At 40.0% G+C, this 24,377-nt stretch overlaps 3 protein-coding genes and 1 long non-coding RNA gene across 5 annotated transcripts in view; 1 reads left to right on the top strand and 3 right to left on the bottom strand.

Annotated features, from left to right (window-relative positions):
• The window catches only part of miox (myo-inositol oxygenase), a 31,806-nt gene extending 28,510 nt beyond the window's left edge, over positions 1-3,296 (bottom strand). The window contains exons 1-6 of one of the 2 annotated variants that reach the window (XM_034879836.1): positions 3,127-3,296; positions 2,879-2,959; positions 2,054-2,134; positions 1,074-1,236; positions 920-987; positions 72-211 (exon numbers count right to left, since the gene is read on the bottom strand). In XM_034879836.1, the coding sequence (XP_034735727.1) occupies positions 72-211; positions 920-987; positions 1,074-1,236; positions 2,054-2,134; positions 2,879-2,959; positions 3,127-3,144 (551 nt within the window). In that variant the 5' untranslated portion in view covers positions 3,145-3,296. The remainder of the gene's footprint in view (positions 1-71; positions 212-919; positions 988-1,073; positions 1,237-2,053; positions 2,135-2,878; positions 2,960-3,126) is intronic. The other variant, XM_034879837.1, reaches the window with a different exon arrangement.
• A 1,519-nt stretch (positions 3,297-4,815) lies between these two features.
• On the bottom strand, positions 4,816-13,890 carry adm2b (adrenomedullin 2b). Its single transcript, XM_034879838.1, has 2 exons — positions 13,462-13,890; positions 4,816-7,127 (listed from the first exon to the last, which is right to left on the bottom strand). The coding sequence occupies exons 1-2, from the start codon at positions 13,563-13,565 to the stop codon at positions 6,719-6,721; spliced, it is 513 nt and encodes a 170-aa protein (XP_034735729.1). The 5' UTR covers positions 13,566-13,890; the 3' UTR covers positions 4,816-6,718.
• On the top strand, positions 7,184-23,805 carry LOC117949527. The gene is made up of 3 exons (XR_004657707.1): positions 7,184-7,209; positions 9,530-9,534; positions 23,590-23,805. It is a non-coding gene; the product is annotated as an uncharacterized LOC117949527 (long non-coding RNA).
• Positions 18,035-22,676, bottom strand: LOC117949523 (MOB kinase activator 2). The gene is made up of 6 exons (XM_034879835.1): positions 22,279-22,676; positions 20,462-20,601; positions 20,232-20,328; positions 19,258-19,382; positions 18,873-19,174; positions 18,035-18,662 (listed from the first exon to the last, which is right to left on the bottom strand). The coding sequence occupies exons 1-5, from the start codon at positions 22,359-22,361 to the stop codon at positions 18,942-18,944; spliced, it is 678 nt and encodes a 225-aa protein (XP_034735726.1). The 5' UTR covers positions 22,362-22,676; the 3' UTR covers positions 18,035-18,662; positions 18,873-18,941.
• Positions 23,806-24,377: the final 572 nt, after the last annotated feature.

Raw genomic sequence — 24,377 nt, 5'->3', positions numbered from 1 at the left:
TTGGAAAAAGGCTGCAATGAAACAAAGAGTGAAAAATTTAAAGGGGTCTGAATACTTTCCGTACCCACTGTATTTTGCTAATGTAACATGAAAATACCAACTTGTAGCTGAAAGTTTTCTCATCGGGGTTATCCATAAAGGTATTGTCTCTGAAGACAATGGAGTTTTGAAACTTGCAGCCCACTGGGAAGGTGTCACCAACTACAGCCCACTGCGAGCACACACACACAAAGCCTGCTATAAGAATGAATTATATTGCTTCATATATTATATAAAATGAAAAATAATAAATAAATAACATAATAAATAATATTAATAATAAATAATAATAAAAATGAAAAATGTAATGTATAAATTATTCCTGTAATAATGATAATCTCTTATCAAAACAGAGTTCAAGCATGCCTTGAGTGAAAACACAAAAAAGGGATCATAGAAATGGCAATGACAGTATTGAAAAGACAAAAACTAAAACTGGGAAGAACACAAATTTAAAAAAAAACTCAGTTTGAGGGAAAGAAAATCTGAAAAAATGTGACTATATGTAACTTTGAGTTTGACCTGGACAGAAGCGGTAGCTACTGTTTTTACCACACATGCTGTTGTAAAGATCTAGACCTAATCTGTGACCCATATGAATGTGTGACTGTAGCAGCGTCTACCTGCTGCAAATCATTGTGTGACTGTGCTGGAAAAAAATTGAACCCGGGCAAAGGCCTCTCTAAACACTATATAAAAATTGTGTTCTTATCACTGTTAGTTTTTTTTGCTGTTACAAGTCATTCAAGAACACTGTATGAAAAATGGACAGAGCTTCAGAAACATTATATATTACATTGAGTCACTTTAAGGTAGGAACTTGAACCCAGTTCATAGTTTAGCAACCTTAATGGAACTGTAATACCAGACACTGTCATACCTGGGGTTCATCCCAAAAAGCCATTGTCTTTCCAACATCATGGATCAGACCCACCAACTGGAACCAGTCTTAGAGAGATAGTGAATGCAGATATTTATGTATGTATGTACTTATACACACTGTGTGTATTTGTGTCTCTCTCCCTGTATGGTACCTTTGTCCGGGTGTGCTTGGCGGATGCCCTCAGCAGTCTGGAAGGCGTGGAAGGAGTTGGGGAAGTCCACATCAGGATCGGACTCGTCCACCAGCTGGTCTAGAGACATGATGGCGTCCATCATCCTCTTATGATCATGGTTGCAGCTGGCCCATACAGAGTGCTGCAGGAAGGTACAAGGTCATAGCATTACTGAGGAGGCTTTCTTTCTCAGACTTGCAAACAAAGGCCTTGAACACCATTGTTAAATATTGCTTTCCTGTTGCATTTTGTAGACATGAAGGGAAAGCTTTCCATGACCTGTCATGATAAGCTTCTGTAGCTGGGTCACATACATTAAACAGGACAGTGTCTGTGTGTTACCTTTGAGTGAAGTGACAATGAGGTTAATCAAACAACCTTTGTCCTGCAACATCTTGTGGTTCTTTGCCTTTGGTGTGTTTGCTCAGTTGGACATGACGACTAGGTCGTCCAGAGCAAAACAGACATTCACAAAATTCAATGAAAATACGAAAGTAGTATGATTTAGTATAGGGGTGTCAAACTCATTTTACTTAATGGGTCACATATCCCTAATTTGATCTCAAGTTGGCGAGACTAATAAACCACTCCAGAAAGAGTTTTTTGTCAGCTTGATGTTGGCAACCACAAGTTGCTTCTGCTACAACAACGTTCTAAGGCCATGGTGGGAAAAAAATAATGTTACGGACCCGGGAAAGAGAGGCAAAACTGCAGAATGTTTCAAAATTAAAGTTATTAATTTGCGAAAAAAGAACTCTGACATATTTTCTGAGATTAAATTGGTAAATTTGGAATTGGAAAGAATTGATTCTCTGAAATTTGCACACAAGTCATCCAGTTGGCCTAATTGAAACCTTTGGCAGGACGGTTCTGGCCCACGGACCGCACTGTTTTACAAAACTGCATTAGTGCAAGACAAGTTCACCAAGTCCACCACATGTCCCCCTGTATTTACTCACTTTTTGTTTCACAAAGTCCAGCGTCTGATTGGTGTGCATCAGCTTGTATGTGTTGAACACACGGTCAATGAGATTTCCACTCTGAAACACACATATGCAACACAACAATAGATTTACAGCATCTCAGGTTGATACAAAGCTATTGAGGAACTGCATGAAATTGTTTATGGCAGAAATGTATTTTGGCAATGACCTATGATTCATGAAACATCCGACTACACCCACCATTTACACTGACCCACCTGTTCTTTAGTCCATTTGCAGGTAATTTGCAGAAAAGCACCCCAGAAGATTTGTAAATACAAACTGGATTTTCATATATTTTGTTATTACAAACTATAATAGGAATGAAGGAAAACTGGATGTTAAAAAATCCACCAGTGTTGAATATATAATCAGTGAAAATGAGAGATTTATTAATCTGTAGTACTGGTACAGGGCAAACAGGGGACAACTCTCTGCTGATTGAAACAGACACAGCTTTGCACTCCTGCTCCAACCCTCATTATGACTGAGACAACTGGGAGAAATAATCATAGATCACCTCTGAGATGTACTGTTTTTGAGAAACTTATTTATATAATGCATTTAATTGTGAATCAGATTCCTTCCTTCCTTCCTCCTCTACTTAGCAGAAGATATAGCCTATCTGTCAGTCTCTAGTCCAGACATCAGGAACATTTTACCAATTTTCTCAAACCTGATTGCAGTTTTATCCTTTTGTAACAACAGTGTCTTTCTCACATCTGAAATCACCCCTCTGGCCATGAATGAATGCAGCAATAAATAAGTGTCATCATCAGAAGGAGAACTTTGAATGCGTACCTTGAAGTTTCTGTAGTCTTCCTTTTCTTTGGTTTTATCCACGTCCAAATTTGGCCGATATGCCAGAGATGGGTCTGGACCCTGTATTTGAAATAACAGACATGGCAAACAATACTTTTAGGTTTGACAAAAAAATAACAAATGTTTTCTAAATAAAATCACATGTTAAAAGTAATGAACGTAGATTAAAAAAGTAAAAAGGATCAAATTGAAAGCATAGCCATAGTATGTATTAAGGCCACACGTACGATGTTGATGACACGCATGGCTGACAGATGAATGTCTGTGATGTGGTGTTTTGTTCCTCCTGCCTGTATATATACTGCCCGTTTATAAGGTAATGCTTTTGACCTACACTGTAAGCCTGCCTATAGTGCACACCAATGTCCAGTCACACTTTAACCAAACCTCACCTAATGGGCTACCCTGTATTGAACCTTTGCCTTGTGTGCGTGTGTGTTTGTTTGTATGTGCATGTGTGTGTGTGTGTGTGTGTCCATCACAGGAAGAGTTTTTTGATAGTCAGCGGGTTACCTGTTTGGGCTGATGTAGCATGACTCAGTAGTTCTTTGTTCCACAGTCAAGTTTTTTATCTCTAATCATGTTATATATTTATTATTTAAAAGAAAGCCCATTTACTGAAATGTACAGATCTATTTTTGTTCCCCAAAACCTGCATTCTTGTAGCAGTTTATACAACACATCTGTCATTTACCTGTATCCACACACAGAAAGAAGAAACCAAATAAGCTTCCATTGATACTTTTTATTTCTGGTTATTGATCACATTACATAACACAGACAACAGGGGCTGACCGTGACGGTGATTATTTCTCAGTATTAAATGTCCTGGTTCTGCGTAAGTTAGACCAAACACATATACCTCTTCAGTGGTTGTGACCGATTAGGAAGAAGTCTGTTTGTTGTACCCAAGGGAAAGTTGACCTAAGTGTTCAAATAAGCCTCAGTCGACAGTCACTACGCACAAATGTGTTGATTCCTGCCAGTCGTAGCCCCCAGACGCGCTGTTTGGCATCAGTCCCTCTCACACACTTATAGTGTCATAGAAAAAGTGTTCTATAACATGTAAGATCATTTACAATGATCTCTACCCAGTTAAACATTACTGCTGTGTGTACTAGGGGTGGACGATTCACAAAATGTCAAGATTCAATTCATTATTGTTTTTTGGGCTCAAGATTCGATTCAAAATCAATTTGTTATTCCAAAAACGATTTTTAATTAAAAACATTATTCACAGTGTGTAAATGTTGTTAATTTTCCCATGTAATAGTATACACGCCATTACAAAATGAAATAAACAATTAAAACAAAAATAAAATATGAATCGATTTTGAATCGTTAGAGCTTGAATCGATTCATGAATGTGAATGGATTTTTTGCACACCCTTAGTGTTTACCCAAATTTTCTACTTATTTATTTTTAACCAAGGGTGTCTCTAGCAGTGATGCCACACACACACACACACACACACATATATATGTATATAAAGATAAAAAGAAAGCATATATATATATATATATATATATATATATATATACATATCTGCTTTCTTTTTATCTTTCTTTTGTTGTTCTGTCATTTATGATACCATGAACCTGATTTTGATAATTTGTGTTCCTGATGAGTGCCTCCTGTTCATGAAGAGAGGGTTATTTAAGGGTACTTGATCCACTCTTTTCAGTGGCAGTGGTGTGGACCTTTTATTTTCCCTATCCATGCACTCTCTTTCTAGTGTGTGTATGTGTGTGTGTGTGTGTGTGTGTGTGTGTGTGTGTGTGTGTGTGTGTAAGAATGTGTGGTGGTGTGAGTGTGTGTGTGTGTTTGTGTGTGTGTGTTTTCATCATCACTAACAATTTTCAATCGTAAACCAAAACATGGGTATTAACATAAAAAAGCCACACTCACACAGAAATACATGTGCAGATTGTACTGGAGTTTTATTACACATTGATGCTAATGTAAAGACAAAGTATTAGCTGGAACCAACACAGATGGTTTAAAAAAGGACACTTGTACCTTGAAGGGGTGCTCACATGAACATTTCGATTTGGTAAAGTGGGATATTTACAGCAAAATGGCCTCATTGAGTTTAAGTTAAATAACACATTTTTAAAATTCAAGTCATACTGAATGTAAAGATGAATAAAGTGCTCTCATGCGTTCCTAAAATTGAACTACTGACACTGTTATGCTGAACTGACACACATAGAAAAGCAATAGACTATAAAGCTTTAAATAACACTTGGATAGTCAACATTCACAGTGATGCTTAATTTGGATAAGTGAAAGGCGAAAAATTATAAGGCCTTTACAAAAAATGTAAGCAGTTAAGGCTCAAAAACAGACTTTACAGTGACGACAATCATAATCATCAGCATCGTTGATTTACATTTTACAGTTTAAAATACACTACAGTATAGTTTGTCCTTGTTAAGAGACAAGCTATTTGTCAAGAAGCGTCACATCAGATCATGGATTAGGGTTTGTGGTTATTTTGGCTACTGCGTTTTTGGGTGAAGGGTTAACAAGGTCTGATTTGAGGTTATTCTTGGTTTATGTTCTCACTGAAGTAAAGCTGCTTGTTCGCAGAGGGCTTGAAGGTGCTTTTGAGAGACAAGATGGATTAGCTCTGAGCTCAAGTGAATTAAGATCAGCAGGATCACCAGTGATGACGATAGTAGACATTAGTCAGTAAGGGCAGTTTGGAAGAGGCTTCTCTCATTCACAGTTTTGCACAGTGTGTACATCAGGGGTGTTAAACATCAAACGGCCCATGGGCCAGAACCAGCCCGCCAAAGGGTCAAATCAGGCACACATGGTTGTTTTTGTATAGCCTACATGCCAAAACACCTAGGACTCTAGTTTCACTGGAGTCAACTGGTGAAGATGGCTGATAAGCTGGAAATCTCATAACATCATGCTCACCAGAATAAATGCTTAGATCTGGGAACATGGTAACATCCCTACATCTGAGTCTAATGGAGCAAGAAACTCAATGTTCTTTCTCAGTCAAATAATCAAACGAGTGAAAAGTAAAGTCAGATTCTCTTAACCACTTTATTTGCTCATAAACCCAAAAGTGAGCTCACCTGAAATGTTGTCGGTAATAAAAAAAGATTGAACCAGGACATTGGCTTATAAACTGTGGCGAGACTGTTGAGGCAACCAGACTTCTTTTTGGTAATGTTGCCACATTCCCAAATCTCAGCGATGTATTTGATTGGTGCAATTTATTATTACCGATGAAAGTGACGGTCAAAACTACAAAAATATGACATTAAATGATACAAATAAACCATAATCGCCATTTTTTCCTACTAAGCAGCTGGGTTTAGATGATTGATGAAATCAAGGACTAACCCGGTCTCCTGGAATTGAACTGTATATATTACTACTTTGCAAATATGTTTTGGGAGAACAACATTTCTGCACGGATTACTTTTCTATTAACATAATGAGAACATTTTGTTAGTTAACATACCAATAAAATGTTTTCTGACAGTCTACTTCATTTTTTTCTGCCATAATGTGCCATCTGGCAAGCAGATGTTGTATACTTGCTTCATTATTTAAAAATGAATTCTTTTTAACATAATCCAGCCAGCAATTACGTTTTTCATTTTTTCACGTTTTCTTATTTCACGGAGCTGAATTATTATATATATATATATATATATAATTTCTACGAGACAGGTTTGCAAAGACTGATATTGAAGGCTTATTTTGGGTCTTAATTGCATCACTAATGAAACAAAGGACCTGCCTAACTTTGACGTTAAAGTCGTCAACGTTAGCTGTAACCTCAAGGTGTGTTGTTAGCCGTAGCTGTGAGGACTACGAGGGTTAATGGGGGAGGAGTCTTCCCTCCCGCTTTGTCCAATCAGCTGGTAGAGACGGTGGCTGAGGTTCTGAACTTGACAGGTGCCAAGGACACACCCCACCCTCATCACATGGCTGTGACCCCTTCCACCGCCACTGTTGGCATGTCGACGACCCCGTGACCCACGCTGCCACACTGGTGCTTCCCATAGCACACTGTCTCTCTGGTCAGGAAACGGGTCAGACGACCTTTGCGGGGGCTCTTTGTTCAGCAGGGCCCTCCAGATGATATGTCTGTCTTCCTCTGTGATGTGGCTGTCAGCAGCAACAGAGAGATCAGACGCAGTAGGCATGATGGCGGTGTTAGAAGACTTTGGGTATCTGGCGGTTCTGGGTAAACTCAACCTGAGATACAGAGACACAGAGAGAACATGTTTAGATGCAATTCACAAGCAGTACAAAACACACACACACACACACACACACAGTGTTTACATATGGTGTGGCAGGGCAGTCATGCGCGTGTCGCCGGCTTGTGTTTCTGACTGAAACTGAATCGCTTCAACAAGAAAAAATGCCTCACAGGAAGTCAGGCTTGTACTGTAGGAATGTCTCTTTTTTCAAGGAAAGAAACAGAGAAAGAGTGGATTGAAAGAGAATTTGAGAGGGAAAGATAGAAGGAGAGATTGACAGAGGGTGGTGAACAGTTGGAAGTCAACTTCTATAACTCGCTTATCCAGTTGCACGACCTCTGCATCTGGGGCAGCAGTAGCTCAGTCTGTGGGGAGATGGCTTGGGTTGCTGGTTCAAATACCTGCGTGGTCTAAGTGCAGAGCGTGGACTGGTAGCTGGAGAGGTTTACTTCCTGGGCATTGCCGAGGGGCCCTTGAACAAGGCACAACCCCAAACTGCTTTGCATCCCTCCATAATAAATAATGCATGTGTACAGTTCCTGTTTGTGCATAACAAGTCAAGTCAAGTTTATTTCATCCATAAAAATGGATACTACAGTGCAAACACCTGCAATCATACCCATTAAAACTAGAGCATACATACAACAAATACACCACAACATAATACTATACATAAATACAATTAAAAAATAAAATAAAAACTTATAAAAATGTACCTTTAAAGTGCATGTTGTGCTGTCTAATAGCCTGAGGTATAAAAGAGAGAGCATACCGTTTAGTTTGTGTCACAGGAGGTTTTAGCCTACCACTACGCTCCATAACCCTGCCAGTCAGATTACATGGAAGAGGGTGACCCGGGTCCTCCCTTGTTATTTTCTGTCCTTTTTACCAGATGATCATCATATACCTGATCCACTGTATTTAACTCTCCCACCATTTTACCAGCCCTTTTAGTCACTCTATCAATCCTGGCCTTCTCAGTTACCCCAGCATCCCCCCCCACCCCACCACACAGTAACTCCAAACACTTTATATGACTGACATAAAAAAAACATTCTTACCACATCCATATTCACCTTAAAGGACTGCAACTTCCTCATACAGTATACACGTGGACTTAATGAGTCAACATGACCAGACCAGGACAGCCTGTCATTAAAACATTGCCCAAATACTTCACTCTTTCTTTTTCTACACCTTTGATTTCCACTGCCTCAGCTGTGATCTTATTTCTACTGTAATCTATGACTAATTCTTCAGTTTTCTTAACGTTGAGTTCCAGGAAATGCGTATCACCATAATCAACAAAGGCTTTTATCTCATTTTGATAGTAGCTATAGTCATCATTTTCGATCAACCTAATGAGCGCCGTGTTGTCAGCAAATTTAACAACCTGACAGCTTGCCTGCTGTGGACGCTAGTCTGCCGTGTAAATGGTAAAAAGAATATGTGATAAAACAGTTCCCTGAGGTGAACATGTGTTTAACACGATATTGTCTGACTTAACTTCTGAGTTTAACGTAACAAATTAATGTAACCTCTATTCTAAAAAATGTAAAATGAACGAGATAAAAACACCTGGAACCTTTATCATCAAAAGCTTATTTACAAGGATGTGTGGTTGTATTGTACGCTGAGCTAAAATCATAGTACAGAATTCTCACACACCGTCCCCCTGCATTCAGATGAGCATAGACACTTTCCAAATTATAGACAATGGGATCCTCAGCCCCTCTCCCCAGTCACCCCCTCCAAATCCAAATCAGATCCAAATCAGCCCTTACAATTCGGCAAACGAATGACAAACTCTTGCGGCATAACACCCTCGGTCTTCTACAGACTGCAAGAGGTCCGTAAAAAACAGCAACTACCAGCACTTTTTGACGTTCATCACAGATACCAAGAGTCTAAAGATATAAAAGTAAATCTTAGAAATAGATGGGGTGGGTAGCGTGGTCGGCCACAGGAGCAGCAACCGGAAGTACAAGAACATGTGTTTTTGGGGTTTGTGCGTGTTTGCCATGTTGTGTATCCGTTAAATAACTGTGAAAGTGTACCTCGAAAAACAACAGCTAATATTAATTCGCTTCAATAAAAAAACTAATAAAACTTAAAGGTCTTGTGGCATGAAAATGTCACTTTATGAGTTTTTTCAACATTAAGATGAGTTCCCCCAGCTTGCCAATAACCCCCCAGTGGCTAGAAATGGCGATAGGTGTAAACCGAGCCCTGGGTATCCTGCTCTGCTTTTGAGAAAATTAAAGCTCAGATGGGGCGATCTGGAATCTTGCCCCTTATGAGGTCATAATGAGCAAGGTTATTTCCCCTTTCTCTGCTCTACCCACCCAGAACATTTGGCCCTCCCATGAGAGAGAGACATTCAAACGAGCAAAGTGTAAGTTGGTCAAGGCCACACCCCCAGCGTTCACCTTCAGAATATCACACTGACACACTAAGATAAAATTGACGTTGATCCTCTCATCTGACAACAAGCATATGTGCTTAATCGTGACTTGTAAGTGTTCCTTTAAACGCTTGAGACAACTAAGTACCGAGTGTGAGTTACCCATCTTCATCCGCAAATACAGTTGAAGGGCAACAAGCTATTTCTATGACATGTCTCTTAGTCAATCATTGAAGTGTTCGACCAACAGTTTAAAATGCCCCCTAAAAGATAATATGTAACAGTATCTGAGCTGACAAATCTTACAACAGGGGAAGGGTGAGTGCAGGAAAGTGAAAAACGACAGAGCACAATGTAGATGGTGCTAAGAGGCTCCTACACCACCACTCCTCTTGAGTGTTTTTGTCTCACATCATTAAATACCTTTTTTTCTTTTTCTTTTTAATTCATTCCTTGCTCTTTCTCAGACGTTCAAGAGTTCAGCTGCTAGAGAAAATTAGAAATTACGCAATACTTAGTATAAATCATGTAAAGTAGTACGAGACAAAGAGCACTTGGTGCGCCGCTTTCACCTAGAGTAGGATTGTTAAAAAAGCCAGAATTATAACGCAGTAATCTGTACACTCTGTTGCCCTTTTCCAATGCTGACAGAAATAAGTGGTTGAATCAACACAGGAATTTGGGACATGCTGTACCTAAGGACATAAAACTCTGTAGACAACAGCTTACCACATCTGTGTTTGTAATGTAGTTACATATGTAGTAGTTGAAGGTCATGTTAATCAAGTCTTGAAAAACACTGAATTCAGTTTCTGCTTCTTCATCATCTTCTTATATGGAAGCATATCCATCGTGTGTACACACACACACACACACACACACACACACACACACACACACACACACACACACAGTGTTGGCTATTCATGAGGTGAGAAGCAAAGAACAAAGTGAGAGGGACGGCTGGAGCGAATAATGTTTGTGTTTGTTTGGAGTAAAAAGTGGGCCAAAATAACATCTGATCTTTATCCTGTAAGTAATCCTGACTGGTATTCTGCTCATTCTTCTGGCCGGACACCTTGGACTTTCAACACATGCACGCACGCACACACACACAGACCGATTTGTGTCGCCCAACTCTATTAACTTTGAATTGTCTCTAATGAATGCTAAAAACTAGCAGTATTGGACAAAAGTGCACGCACACACACACACACACATACACACGCACACACACACACACACTACCTACCAGTACGGGAAATGTTTGCTACGGAACTGCTTGCCAAAGGTAACAAACACAATACAGGTATAATATCTGCACCAACATAAAGCAATGAACTAACAAAGATATATGTCTGTATCAAAGGTATGGCAATATACCTTGAGATATACAAAGTCAGGGGAACACAGTCTACTGTATAAAAACCTTTGTGCCCATACATCCAATAGTTGTTGATGCTCCCAAAGTGATGGACCTACCAACAGGCCAACATTGCCATCAGCTAGCATGGCTAGAAAATGTCTGTTTTAAGGTTTGAGATTATACATTTTTCACAACACTGTATGATAACAGCACTGTGTGAGTTCATGTGAACATGCGTTTGTTTCTGTACTTTTCTATCTGTACTTTTTCTCTCTTGTGTGTTATACAGTGGTCCATGTTGTGAACCTGTAGAGAGTCTGAGGGCAAAAGGAGCTTCTCCAACATTCCTTCCAAGTTAGAGCGCAGCAGGGGGTTCTTCACAGAGGACCTGAACGCACGCACGCACGGACGCATGCACGCATGCCCACACTCACGCACTTACACAGACACACACACACACACACACACACTTTCCTGTCGTAACTCCTCTAAAATACTTTGTGCAAAGAAAACTTTTTGTCCCTTCCAGATCCCCACTGTTTCACTAACAGTTATTGTTACTGGTTCTGATCATTATTTATTCCTCCTCGTTTTCTCTCTCTTTTCTAAACTAAAATAGGATCCTTTCATTTGTCTTTCTTTGCCCTTTAATCACACAAGGCATTTTGTTAAGTGCCAGCAGCAGTATTATGTTACATCCATCAGTGTTGAATCACTGAGATCTCCTCTCCTCTTTAGCCCAGGATAACTTAAAGCACTATAGGTCACAAGATGACAACCACAACTGTCACAACCTCCAAACTGCTGTTGAGTGTGTTGTTGTAGTTTACCTTACTCAGAGTGTGGCTTGTTTGCTGCTTGGCACCTCAGCTTAGCCTACACATGTCCTTGTCCCACTAAATCACCCTCACCTCTGTCCCACCTCCTGCTGCTGAATTGCCTCATTCGGTTATTGGAACTTTTTCTCACATTAATGACTGCCAGAAGGCAAGACACAGACATTAGATGTTTTTTTGTTCTTTTTTAAATATAATTGTTCAACCTGTTAATTATTGTCTTGATTAAAGGAGAATTTCGGTCGATTCCAGCACGTAGCTCTGTTGTTTGTAAATTTGGAGTGCTGTCAGCAGAGAGAAAAATGAAAACTGTCGGTGCTGCCTACACTGTGTTATCCTCCTGCTAGCATTAGCACCTAACAGGCTTTAACAGGGCAAGTTTTAAACATGTGTTTAGCCTATAAACATGTTCAAAATGTCATTTTAATCAAAAGTGCCTACCCATTCCTTCTGAGTGAACACGGTGACTCTGACTGCAGTTGGTGTGACAGAAATGCATGAATGTTCTGCTGATTCAGCTGTGTTTAGTTCCTGTGTTGATGGCAGTTAGAGTGCTTAGGGACCGTCTACAAACTACAACACAGAAAAATAATATGTAGGCTATCAATTCAGTGATTAAATAAGGTAGTGTCTCCAAACTTACCTCATATAACTTGTATCTTGCTAGTTGTGCTAAAGCACTTACTTTAAAAAAAATAAGCACATGCTTATTTTTCAAAATATGTTTGTGTCTCTTATCTCTGTTGTAGTTTCTAGATGAAGCACTCAGTGCATTATCAACACCGGAACTAAACACAGCTGAATCAGCAGAACTTTCAAGCATTTCTTTCACATTTACAGCAGTCAGATTCACTGTGTTCACTCAGAAGGAATCACTGCACATGGGTGGGCACTTTTAATGACATTTTGAACATGTTTAGAGGCTAAAACACTTTTAAAACTTGCCCTGTTCAACCCTGTTGGGTGCTAACCCTAGCAAGAGGACAACTCGGTGTAGTCAGCAGTGATTGCTTTTGTTTTTCTCCATGCTGACAGCACTCCAAACAACAGAGCTACGTGTTGGAATCGAATGGAATTTTCCTTTAAGTAATTGGTTGATAATTGAATCTAGAAATAATGACAAATGCCTATTGCAAGTTCCATATAACCCATGATGTTTTTTTCAACCAAAAGTCCAAAACCCAAAGACATTCAGTTTAAGATTACATAAAAGTGAATTGTTACATTTGTGAGGTTCTGTGTTTTTGCTTGATGAATTACTTATCCTAATTGTTTGTGTTGATTGAATAACTGTTTAATTAACTTATTGTGTCAGCACTAAACAGATCTAAAAAAAAACTATGATGTGAAATAAAGGCTTTATGATTTGGTGGAGGTTTTGTGATTCATTTGTGACACAAGGTTTATAGAAGACGTAATTCAGATTGTAAAAGCAGACAAATATGTAATTTGGGGCCATATGATATTTAAAAATGGAAATTGACTTGGCTTGAAAACTTTTAACAATGCTTCACAGTTTATTTTTCTATCTTTAAAAAAAAAGATAGAAAAACACATTTTTGGAACAAACCAACCAAAGATAAAAGCATTTCAGTTTAATTTCTGTTTCACTGTAGAAAATAACCTCCCTAAATTACACTTTGCCAAAGCAAGTGGCATTACATCTTTAACAGACGTTTCGTTACGTGTGTAAATGTGGAGTTTTGCGTCGGTGGGCTACCTATGTCTGTGAGTGAGGCTCTGCAGAGTCAAAGTCCGGGACTGGATCTCCAGAGGCAGGAAGCCGAGCAGCAGGCACAGCCACGCCGGCAACAGCGCACACATGGCGGCGCAGTGGAGACGAACTGTCCGGGGCAAGGCGGATCTCAGAAGACCAAAATATAAGACACCATATGTAGACACCAAAAAAAAAATCCAGTGAAAACTCTTTCGGAGTTGTCGAACTTTAGGTTAGTTTTTAAGAAGTAAATTGTCCCGTTTGAATGAGTGACAGCATCATCAGTCTTGTCTGCTGAACCCTCTCTGAACACTGGCCTTCTCGCTTTGAATAAGAAAATCCGTTGAAAAAATCCGTGACAACTCAGGAGCTCATTGGGGCTCAAATCGAGAGCAACTGAGGTCTTGAGTTCTCTAATGTAAAGCCTGATTGAGTAAGGAGGAAGATGAGGAGGATAGGAGGAGGGAGGAGGGAGGAGGAAGGCTCATTGCCTGTTTAAGTTTTTTTTTTTTTTTTTTTCACAAAATGAACTTTTATTTTGTGGCCACAGTGAGCTTACAGAGCGCGTTTACAGGTTACAAAAGACATTTTGTTGAAGACCCCCGAAATGAAATGCTGAATCCATCATTTACACACTAAGGTCATATTGAGCATGTTTGCTTTAATTAACAGTAACATAACTTCATATAGGCTAGATAGCCTATCATGTAAAGAGAAGCTGAGAACCAGTTGTATATCACAGGGTTTCTACTAGAACAGTTGTCTTGCCTGGTGTCTTTTTTTGATGAGGCTGACTGGGGCCATTCACAGATAATGGCAGCATTGACCTAATGGACCGCCCAATAGTTGCTGTGATGACAGAATTATGGAAGTGAAAGATAATCTAGCTAATACAGATTCAAGGACCAAAATTTAGTTGACCAACAGGCTTGCAATATAGGGGGAACCCTTGATTGTGCATGTTGGGTAAGGGCCGTTTAAAAAGTGCTAAACAAGACAAAAATCCAACCTGGACTAGCAAAGCCATTTTATAAGAGTAACAATAGTGCCATGACTAGAGGTTTAAAATTAAAGCCTGGGAGTCTGGGAAGCTCACCTGGTAGAGCGGGCACCCGTATGCAGGGGCTCAGTCCTTGATGCAGCGGCTCAGGGTTTGAGTCCAACCTGGGGCCACTTGCTGCATGTCCCCCCCCCTTCCTTTCCTGTCTACAGCTGTCTTGTCTGTTACTGTAAAGGCTAAAATGCCCCAAAAATATCTTTAAATAAACAAAATGAAAGCCTGCAGGTATTAGTGAGACCTTGAAGTGTATGGATGATTGAATGGAAACTGAAGAACTGTTTCTGGCATTAAAGACTCTTGTCCAGCTTTGTCAGTCAGTGTATTTTTGCCCATGTGCCCTTTTTAAATGATATGCCTCCTGAGCAGAATATGTTCTAGTGACATTTTTAAAGTTAACTGCAAAACTGACATTTATCTTTACAACCCAACACAAGATTCAAGCTTGTTAACCTCCGGGAACTCCGCATGTTATTATTAATATATATGTATAGTGGTCCAGTTGTGTGTATCTGCCATCCACTACTACTACTGGATCCTGTGGCATACGTTACAATACAGAGAAAGATCTTATATCAGACATAAAGTATGCAACCTAATTCTAATTGTACTACTGGGTTCAGCCCAGCCAGCCATGCTATGCTTGTCATGATGTCCCTTGATCTGCCAACGTCCAAAGAAGTTAAGGAAATGATAGAAAGTAATCTGGCTCCGCTTTGGTTGCAGAGATCCTGTTCTCCTAGCTTTCCATTTATACCGACTGTTCTTTTTTTTGAAGGACACAGATGAGAAGCTCACCGTCTGAACTTGATTAATAGAATGCCCTCTATGTGGAGGTGGCTTTAGGCCTTAATTAAAGGGCTGAGTGTGTGTGTACTTTTCTGTGACTCAGCAGTTTGCAGTAATGCCGTGTAAGCTCAGTTTCCAACACCGTGAACCTCAACTCAGTCCAACATGTGCATTAACACTGCATCTCCTATCTGTCATAAGAACAAACCGGTTTCTGTGTGTGTGTGTGTGTGTGTGTGTGTGTGTGTGTGTGTGTGTCCACACTATCCAGTCTCAAACACTCTCTGTCTGATCTCTTAGCGTCTCTTCACAGTCATGTACAATGAGTGCAGCAGACAGGTTTAGAGAGGTGTAGAGATGAAAGAGATACACACTTTGCTGGGCATTTAAATTACATTAAATAATTTTTTTGTCATACAAACTCTTTAATGTGTTTTCAGTAGGCTATCAGTCATCTCCGTACTTAGTCAGTAAAGCAGTAAGTGTTTCTGTGAAGTGTTACATCCTAATAGTTGCTTAATACTAAAATTGTTAACACAGACATAGACATCATATTAATGTCTTGTTAACTTACTACTTAAGGCAATTTTAAATTAGTCTCCTAAATTATTCGATTATAAGTATAATAGACCGTCCATACATAAGTATGGACAGTCTATTCCTTCTGCAAATATTGATATTTTAATGGAATAGTTAAATCTCTTTTAGGTTGGACACATTCTTATATTACAATACTGACCAATGCTGAAACAAAGAAAGAAAATCTTCATCTTAAAGACATCTTTGATAACAATTTGGTGGTATTTTGATGCCTCTCTGTGGTGAAATATGGAACTACAGGCTCACATAGTCCAAACCATTGATTCTTTGACTATATTTTCTCATGTTATCCAATTTATAGGTGAGTGGGCAGGGGGACTAAAATTGTATGCATCTGAACATGGGCCACTAATGTGAGGTCAGTATGCTGCTCCACTGACATTGAAATTGAGACTCAACTGAGAGTGACTTCATAGTCTCACTATACGGATATTCTACCTGTTTTGTGAATTACAGCAAAAACCAAATGCAGCTTTTATCTTGTGTCATACAGTTTGCCCACAGTGCTGCCTGGTCATACAAAGATGTTCTCTGGTAGCACTGTACTTCCAGAATTTGTCTCTTGATTGCATTAGTAAATCAACTATGCTCTCATATTTCCCGGTTTGGAAATGCATTGATATACATACTTTTTTCATCCACAAAGTCTGGGGTGTCTGTTATTACTGGAATTGCAGCGCATTCTGTTTTATTTAGTCTAGAAAGTTTTAAATATTTCTGCCCCCCTAACACCATTCATGGTAACGCCCCACCATTTCGGTCTGAGATTTGGATAGGCCTAGTGGAACATGAAAAGATAATAGTCACTCTTATAATTATTTTTTAAACTTGTTTAGGGAATAATTGTTCTAAGATTTGAAATCTCGGTTCAGATAATGCTTGAGGGATGTAAACAGGAAGTATGTTGCCATGGAGTGTGCCTTTTTTTTAAACGTTTTTTAAAATGTCTTTTAAGTTTTATGGCAAATTCGCACAATCAAAAGTATGCTTAATAAGCTATTCATAGTTATCGTTTGCAGTTGACACATGAATGTGCAGACAAGTATCACTGGATTATTTTCAGACGAAGTTGCAGTGTATCCAAAAATATAAGTTTTTTGTCTGTGTGTTCAGATGTGACGAGTTGTGACACAACTGCTGACTGTTTTAATAAACGGACTAAATGAATGGGCCAAACAAAAATAAGTAATGCTGAGGAGCCTACAGTAAATCGTGCTTTTTATCTCTTTATCTTTTCCTCATGCCTCTTTCTCAGTTTGAAAACCTCAGTGCTGACAGTAGATAGTAACACTCCAGAGGAAGGTCAGAGTGACTTGGGGGATTCAGTACTTTTGGGCCTACTTACTCAAGGACACATTTATGGGGCAGGATTTGTCCAAATGGGAACATGAATTTGCTGATCAGGCAGGTAATCCCTACACCTACCTAATGGATGCAGAAGTAAAAGGAAGCTTTGAGCAATAATTCATAATTCTGTGAAGATGTACAGTGTAGTCTGTAAGTATGATACATTTCTTTTGGCTTTACTCTAAGATTTAAAATGAAACCATAACCAGGGAATACAGCAACTGCTGACTTTCCAGCTTTAAGGGTGTTCATATCAGTGATTTGTTTAGGATTCTTAGCCCTTTGAATCGGACAGACGGATTTTTCTAAATACAGTTACCACCCAGTTTAACTATCTGGATGGGAACACCCGCACATTAAAGCGGCAATTCAGCACTTTGCCCTCATTGTCATTGTTTCATTTCAAATTCAATTTGCTGCGGCCAACAGAACAAGCCTTTAGAGACTGCAGTGTTTTGCAGCTGACAGCGAAGGTTAACAAATGATTCATGCTGAGGTCCTGCGCCGGCAGCGGGCGGTGCTGCTCTCAAACTAAAGATCTGGAGACATGCTGATATTACAGCACCATTAGCAGGCCCAGCAGTTTTTACAGGATCCAGATAAAACACCTGCTATAGCTGCAGGATACTGAACTAAATGTAGAGAAGTGAGACTGATAAAAATGAATGAAGTAAAAATTCCTCCAGTCCTTCAACAATCCCTTAAATGTATCTATTTGCTTGCTTCTAGATAATTCATAAAGTATGGTATGGTAATTTCTTCACAAGATCTCCAATAAAATGTTCTGTCATAAGTGTTTATTACATTCATTCATAATGCAGATGCAAAGATAGCTGTGTCATTCCATACAGATGCAGTAATTACAGTGTAATCACATGTTTATGAACACATCATCTTCATGGGTTTTTGCAAATGTTCCAATTATAAGGATAGCAAATGTTGTCTATTTACTGTGAACTGGATGAATCAATGTTTTTTTTTATTACAGGGTTAAAGCCTATGGGGATGACATGAATGGCCTTGAAGATCTTCACCTTAACAAAAAATGCATCATTATGTTAAAATACACTAACATGCAATACTACAGTTATAACATAATAACTGATGGCAACTATTTACAACAAGAGGAAGATACTCCTTTTCTGGACTGATATAGGCTACCGTTCATTAACAGTATGTTATTTTCTATTTTACAACTTCCAGAGCTTGAAAGAAAGCAATCAGTTTAAGGTTGGCCTGGAGTGGTGGGAGACACTAAATAGATTTATAACAAGATATAATAGGTATATAAATGCGTGATGAAAATATAAGTGTACAATATGTGTGTTTGCTCTTTAGGTTCCGCCTAGTCTAGATCCACAACGTTCCTCTTCCGGGCTTTGCTTTCTTTCTGTTGGAATTTTAAACTCTGATCGATTTATATGAGAACCATGGTTAACTACTCCTCAGATCTCTGCAGGGTAAATTCAGACAGCTAGCTAGACTATCTGTCTAAATAGTTTTCTGTTGCAGGACTAAAACAACTTTTGAACATACACGTTCCACCAAAACAAGTTCCTTTCCCGAGAAAGAAATGCCAATAAACCAGAGCATGTTTTTTTTCCCCTTCCGGAATGCTGTGTGGACTCGCCAGACCCTACCCCGCAGTGCTGTGGAGGAAGTGTCTGGCAATGCGAGACTAGGTTCAGCCTTATCGTCCTAGAGCTGTGATAAGGTCCTGTAACGGCTCAGTATCCTCCGGCTCCAACAGGGCATGCTGCCGGCAGAAAAGTATGAGGTGTGTGAAGAGTGTGTTAAGGTGTGGGTGTAAGCCCAGGGCCAATGTCTCTCTGTAGTGAGACCCGTAAATGTGAGCTAGAGTCCTGAAAAACAGCAAAAACACCTTCTGGACCAGAAAGACAAAGCCTGTCGGAAATCTCGAACCTGGAAAAGAGGACAGAGATAATGGCTTTGGGAAAGTGGAATAAATTTCATAACCATGCGAACCTAAATAACATGCCATTTACCTGCTTTTGTGGGGAACACGTCTTCATCAGTCAGGAGCTCCTGAATGTATGACATGGCATAGTCAAAGTAAAGTGGGGCAGAGCACTTCAGCTTCCTGCCGTGGTCATCGGTCCAGACATAAACCCTGAAAACATCAACACACTGTCATTAAGACACAACACGCTGGGTGTTCAGCCTTATAAAAGAACTTTGTGTTCCTATTTCAAGCCTAGTGAAACTTCTGCAACTATCCCATTTATCATTGCAACCCCTAACATTGTAGGACTCACGATGGAAAGTTAAAAAAAAAAGTACAATCAATATAGCAGACCCAGCTTTTTTATTCCACATATTCTTCTTCCTTGTCAAAACCTGGCGCCTACATTACCCACAATGCAAGTCAACTGCCAGCACTTCAGTTGGAGATTTGATTGAGCAAGCTACATAGGTCTGGTAATTGCACTTTGTTCTAACTCCACACCCCCAGCTTTTTTTGTTTGTTTCAAACTTGTCTTCAGCCGCAACCGCCGTGACTCAAGTGACATCACTTGAGGATTGTATCAGATTTCATATCACAACGCTCCCTCTGCTGTCACCAAAGACTTTATATAACTTTTTTTCCAACCACAGACGCGGTAGTAGGCCTACTTCCCAAGACCTAACAGACTTTGGTATGAAAAGTGGTGGTGCTCCTCTAACAATGGAGGTGAATGCTGTAGAATTTTATATGTGCTCCCCAAAACAAAATTCAACAGCAAGTTGTGTTTCCAGAAACAGCCCCAGGTTACCCAGGATAATACCCATACTGCAATGTCAACAGTTTTCATGGTTTTGGGATGATATCTTTGGTAGCAAGTAGTTCACATAAAAAGGGTTCACAGTGGATATCTCAGAACCTCTGGAAATACAATTTTAAGTAAATGCATGACAAGATACCATCAGGACAATGTGAGAAAATTAAAGAATGTGAGCACTATATTGCTCAGTAGCTTACGTATTGCCTGGTCCACAGGCAGTTGGGCAGGTACTGGGAGTGCAGATATCGGAAAGTGCACTAGAGAACAGATTTATATGCTTGAAAAACGCCACCGCTGAAAGAAATTAATAAGAAGAAAATTACACTTTGCACATGTTTCCATTTTTTTGCAGTGTGGGGGGAGGATGAGGAACAGGAAAAAAAGGGGAACAAAGAAAAGTTTGCTGTTTTTAATGGGGTCTGCTCACTGTTGCTGGCAAGCCACTCTGCCTTGTCGACACCAGGTGGCAGCGCCGTGAGGGCGACCATGTCGATGTGTGTGATCCGCTGGCACACATACTGCTGCTGCAGATATGGACGCTTCTCCAGATTATTGTTGTTAATTCCCCTTGAGGGAAGACAGTGCAGAGTTAATAAAGCAGAGACAGAAAGAGAAAGACAGGGAGACATAATATATTGTTCATAAAACAATCGATAGTTCAGTGGATTAATAACTCCTGTCTGCTGTCAGTAGATAACGCGTTTTACGCCCTCTCATCTGTCCACCCTCTGTGGCTGGCTGGCCCACACACACACACACACACACACACACACACACACACACACACACACACACAGACACACACACACGCACACATACACACACACAAACAATGCTGTAACTGCAGAGCTAAATGTCCAGTAAAGCAGCAGTTAATTTAATGCTGGCAGTCAATTCAGAGCCAGAGTCATTACTGTTGGTTGAAGCGCACTACTGCAGTGGTCAGTGCCACATAGCAAATGACTGAAAAGACTAGCATTGTGCATGATAATGTACTGAGCTGAGTGCTTGAAGCCTGCTGGCTTTCCTACATCAGTTCATACCTACTGATAAGCTACAGGTAGTGATTTCTAATCAGTCACACAGGACTGGCAGCTTGGGAACTTGTGATAACTATAGAGTGTGAGTGTTGGAAAAGAAGGTTGTTCACAAATGCTAATGTGTACTGGAAAGTCAAAGCATGATTTGAATAAATTCAAACAGGGACTGGGAAGTGACACAGGAAGTGTGTTGTGATAATGATGAGCACTTTACTCTCAAAGCGAGTGTTTTTAGGACGGCACTTTGGATTTAGGTGAATAATAAAGTGTGGTGGAATCAGGCAGCTGCTATGTCAACACAGCAGCTGAGGGTTTACTAAGTACGACCTTGTCTACTGTGATAAGGGAAACTGTCGTGGTGTGTGTGTGTTAGTTAGTTTTATGGTCTACACAGCAGGTCTTTGTCCAAACTAAAGGTCACAGGAGGTAGAGAGGGAGCAAAAGTGACAGAGAAGAATGTAAACAGCTGTACAAAAGGTAAAGTAGTTCTAACCCTGGCCTGACTTCTCTAATGTCCACAGGAACTCCTTTTGTTAACATCCTGTTCTGTTACAGCTTCATGGTATTAACACATGTAATGCCTCTTTGCTACCCGTTGTCAGCACACAAACACAATGAACCTGGAGCTACGTGTGTAATGTTGTGTTTGTGTGTAAACACACTCCCCTGTGCGCTCTGCTCCAGCCATCTGTTTACCTTCACCACTGCTATAGGGGTGAAAAAAACAGTCCTCTTCAATGCAGCCATCTGGCTCTAAAAGATTCGTGCTAAAGAAAACAGAAACTATGCTAAAACACATTAAGCATCTTGGTTTAAACTACTTCCCAACATGTGTTCCCGCTGTTTGAGAAATCCACCTTTACTGATGCCATCAGACAAATATGTAACACACACACACACACACACACACACACACACACACACACACACACACACACACACACACACATTTATCTGGTGAACATTCCTGAGTAAACCATGTGCAGCCAGCTTTCTAGGCATGTTTCCTCCACACTATCCATTACAATAACAACATGTTCCTTTTTTGTATGTTAATTTGTTTTTTCAGAGCACAATAGTGTATAAAGGTGAGTATGGAAAAATAGAAGAGCAAATGCAAAACTTCTTTCCTGATAAGAACCTGAAACATGAGTATACGTGTAACGCTGATGAAGAGAGTCAAAAGAAAAGAAATACAACTTACAGTTTTTCACTGCTGATGTCAGAAGGATGAAGAGTCTTGCGGTCTTCCTTCGTAGCCGAGGGGTAACTATGGCAACCCCCCATGGCGTAAAACTAAGAGCAGAGCAGTTGATCGTGCCAGCCCCACTTTTCCATCCCAAACATACTAACCCACACACTCCTACACACTAATGGCAGCATATGGGAACAACTGCTCCAGCACAAACATCTCTCAGCTCACAAATGACTCCATACAGATGACAAACACATAACACAAAGTTTTACAAAACACAAAATAACGTAGTCCAGGAGTTGAGAATTGTCTTCTGTGCCTCTCCTTTTGCTCCAGTGTCACTGAGTATATGTCTCCTTTGTTTAAGTCCCACACCCCAGGCTCCTCCTCTCTCAGCTCCAAGCGGACAGTCAGGTTTCTCCACAACCCATTAAAGTGCAAAACAACTCCGCCTTCTTCCCCTTTCCACCCTCTGCCCACATATTCTTTTCCACATGTATGCACACTAAAGAGAGAGCAGGCAGGTACAGATGACAAACTAAAGGTGTTTTTTTCTCTTTTGATTGGAAGAGATAGAAAAGGAGAGGCCAGGGAGAGAGGAGTAGAAAGAGGAGTAGAAAGAGAAGATGGCGCAACAGCAGGTGTGTTCGGTATCTGCACTCCACTTGTAAACTATGTTCACTATAGAGGAATGTGATGACATATAAGATACTGTATATTGGAGCCAAGGAATGCCAACACACCCTCGGTGAAAAGGCAATGATATACAGTTAGTGATCCAAGCTGAACAGTAAATGTGAAGTGTATGAACACAAACTATTTTCACATAACTAATTTTAGCTCCCAGCACAGTCGGATTGATGTGACAGGCAGGTTTATGTTTGCACTGTGGGGAGATGGTGTAGCATCACGTGTAGGAGTCAGTAAGGAGCGGGAGGCAACATAATCCACTAGCTCACCCTAAGGTAACATTTTTTTTTGCATTTAAGTCCTACTTTCTCTTTTTGTACCGTATGTGTGTGTCTTACAGCAGGCTGTTACAGTGAGACAAACACAGGCTCACACTTCTTCTTGGTCTGACATATTTATTAGGTTCATATTTGAATGTACAAGCTAAATTGACAACAGGAAACAGATACATTACTGTAAATGAAAAAAGAAAGGAAAAAAAACAACCCACCAGCATCAGTCCACTTTACAAAAAGGCATTTCACAACATGACTTTCTTTTGCACGCACACACACACACACACACACACACACAGACACACACACACACACACACACACACACTCACACACACACACACACACACACACAGTCAGCTATGATGCTAGAAAGATTTATACTTTAAAATGGCCTCAGTGTAAAGTAACATGTAATAGGATTAAGATACAATTTAACACCCTCTGTCTCCCAATTAAAGTTTTGGGCATACACTGTACAATACAGCCCGTGCCAAACAAGATGAATGAGGAAGGATAATGTGCAAACTTAATGGCACCTAAAGATGACTGTATTGTACCTCATGCCATTATTATCAGACGCATTGCTTAGGTTTGGTGAGAGACAGAATGACTAGATTGACTACACTAGACAAGATTCAGTCAGAATATGAGTCTGTTACTGCTCCATTGGGCTGTGAATATGGGGGATCTTTCAACCAAACCAGAAAAAGAAACCTACAACCAATCAGAGCAACCAAATACATGACGTATGTTGAACTTTTGCCAAATCCCTCAATCCCGTAGGAAGGACGTAAAAAACATCTTTCCGATCGACAAGTGCCTTGATCGCGGTTCTCTGTTTCTCTTTTAAAATGAACGCACTTTTGATATCTTCTATAATAGAGAAGATGGCAGAATCTACACATCTCACAGCTGTCTCTGTTGTAAACAAGTTCAACCCAAGCGCTCTTTGGTGACGTGATGGATTACATTAATGTTGATCTTTTGTCCATCATAGTATAAAGTCCGCCCTGACCATTGGACTGGTCCGAACACTTCTGGGCCAAGCATAGTTGCTCCACAACGGATCAAGTCGGATGTTGTGGGCGGGGCTAAGTTAGGCTGGCATCCTGCATAAACCCTGACAGAAAAACTGCAGTTT

The sequence above is a fragment of the Etheostoma cragini genome, chromosome 8 (assembly GCF_013103735.1).
Source record: "Etheostoma cragini isolate CJK2018 chromosome 8, CSU_Ecrag_1.0, whole genome shotgun sequence".
NCBI lineage: Eukaryota > Metazoa > Chordata > Actinopteri > Perciformes > Percidae > Etheostoma > Etheostoma cragini.
Note: the sequence above shows the minus strand (reverse complement) of the source record. Positions and strands in the feature narration are given on the sequence as shown.

What these genes read in the sequence shown, in the direction of transcription:
- LOC117949523 (XM_034879835.1), bottom strand. Translation starts at nt 22,361, where the DNA reads ATGGGGGGTTGCCATAGTTACCCCTCGGCTACGAAGGAAGACCGCAAG. An exon ending in GACATCAGCAGTGAAAAACT is followed by an intron (nt 20,602 to 22,278) that starts GTAAGTTGTATT and finishes TCTTCCCTCAAG; the next exon opens with GGGAATTAACAACAATAATC. An exon ending in CGTGTTCCCCACAAAAGCAG is followed by an intron (nt 19,175 to 19,257) that starts GTAAATGGCATG and finishes CCTCTTTTCCAG; the next exon opens with GTTCGAGATTTCCGACAGGC.
- adm2b (XM_034879838.1), bottom strand. Translation starts at nt 13,565, where the DNA reads ATGTGTGCGCTGTTGCCGGCGTGGCTGTGCCTGCTGCTCGGCTTCCTG. An exon ending in AGCCTCACTCACAGACATAG is followed by an intron (nt 7,128 to 13,461) that starts GTAGCCCACCGA and finishes TCTGTATCTCAG; the next exon opens with GTTGAGTTTACCCAGAACCG.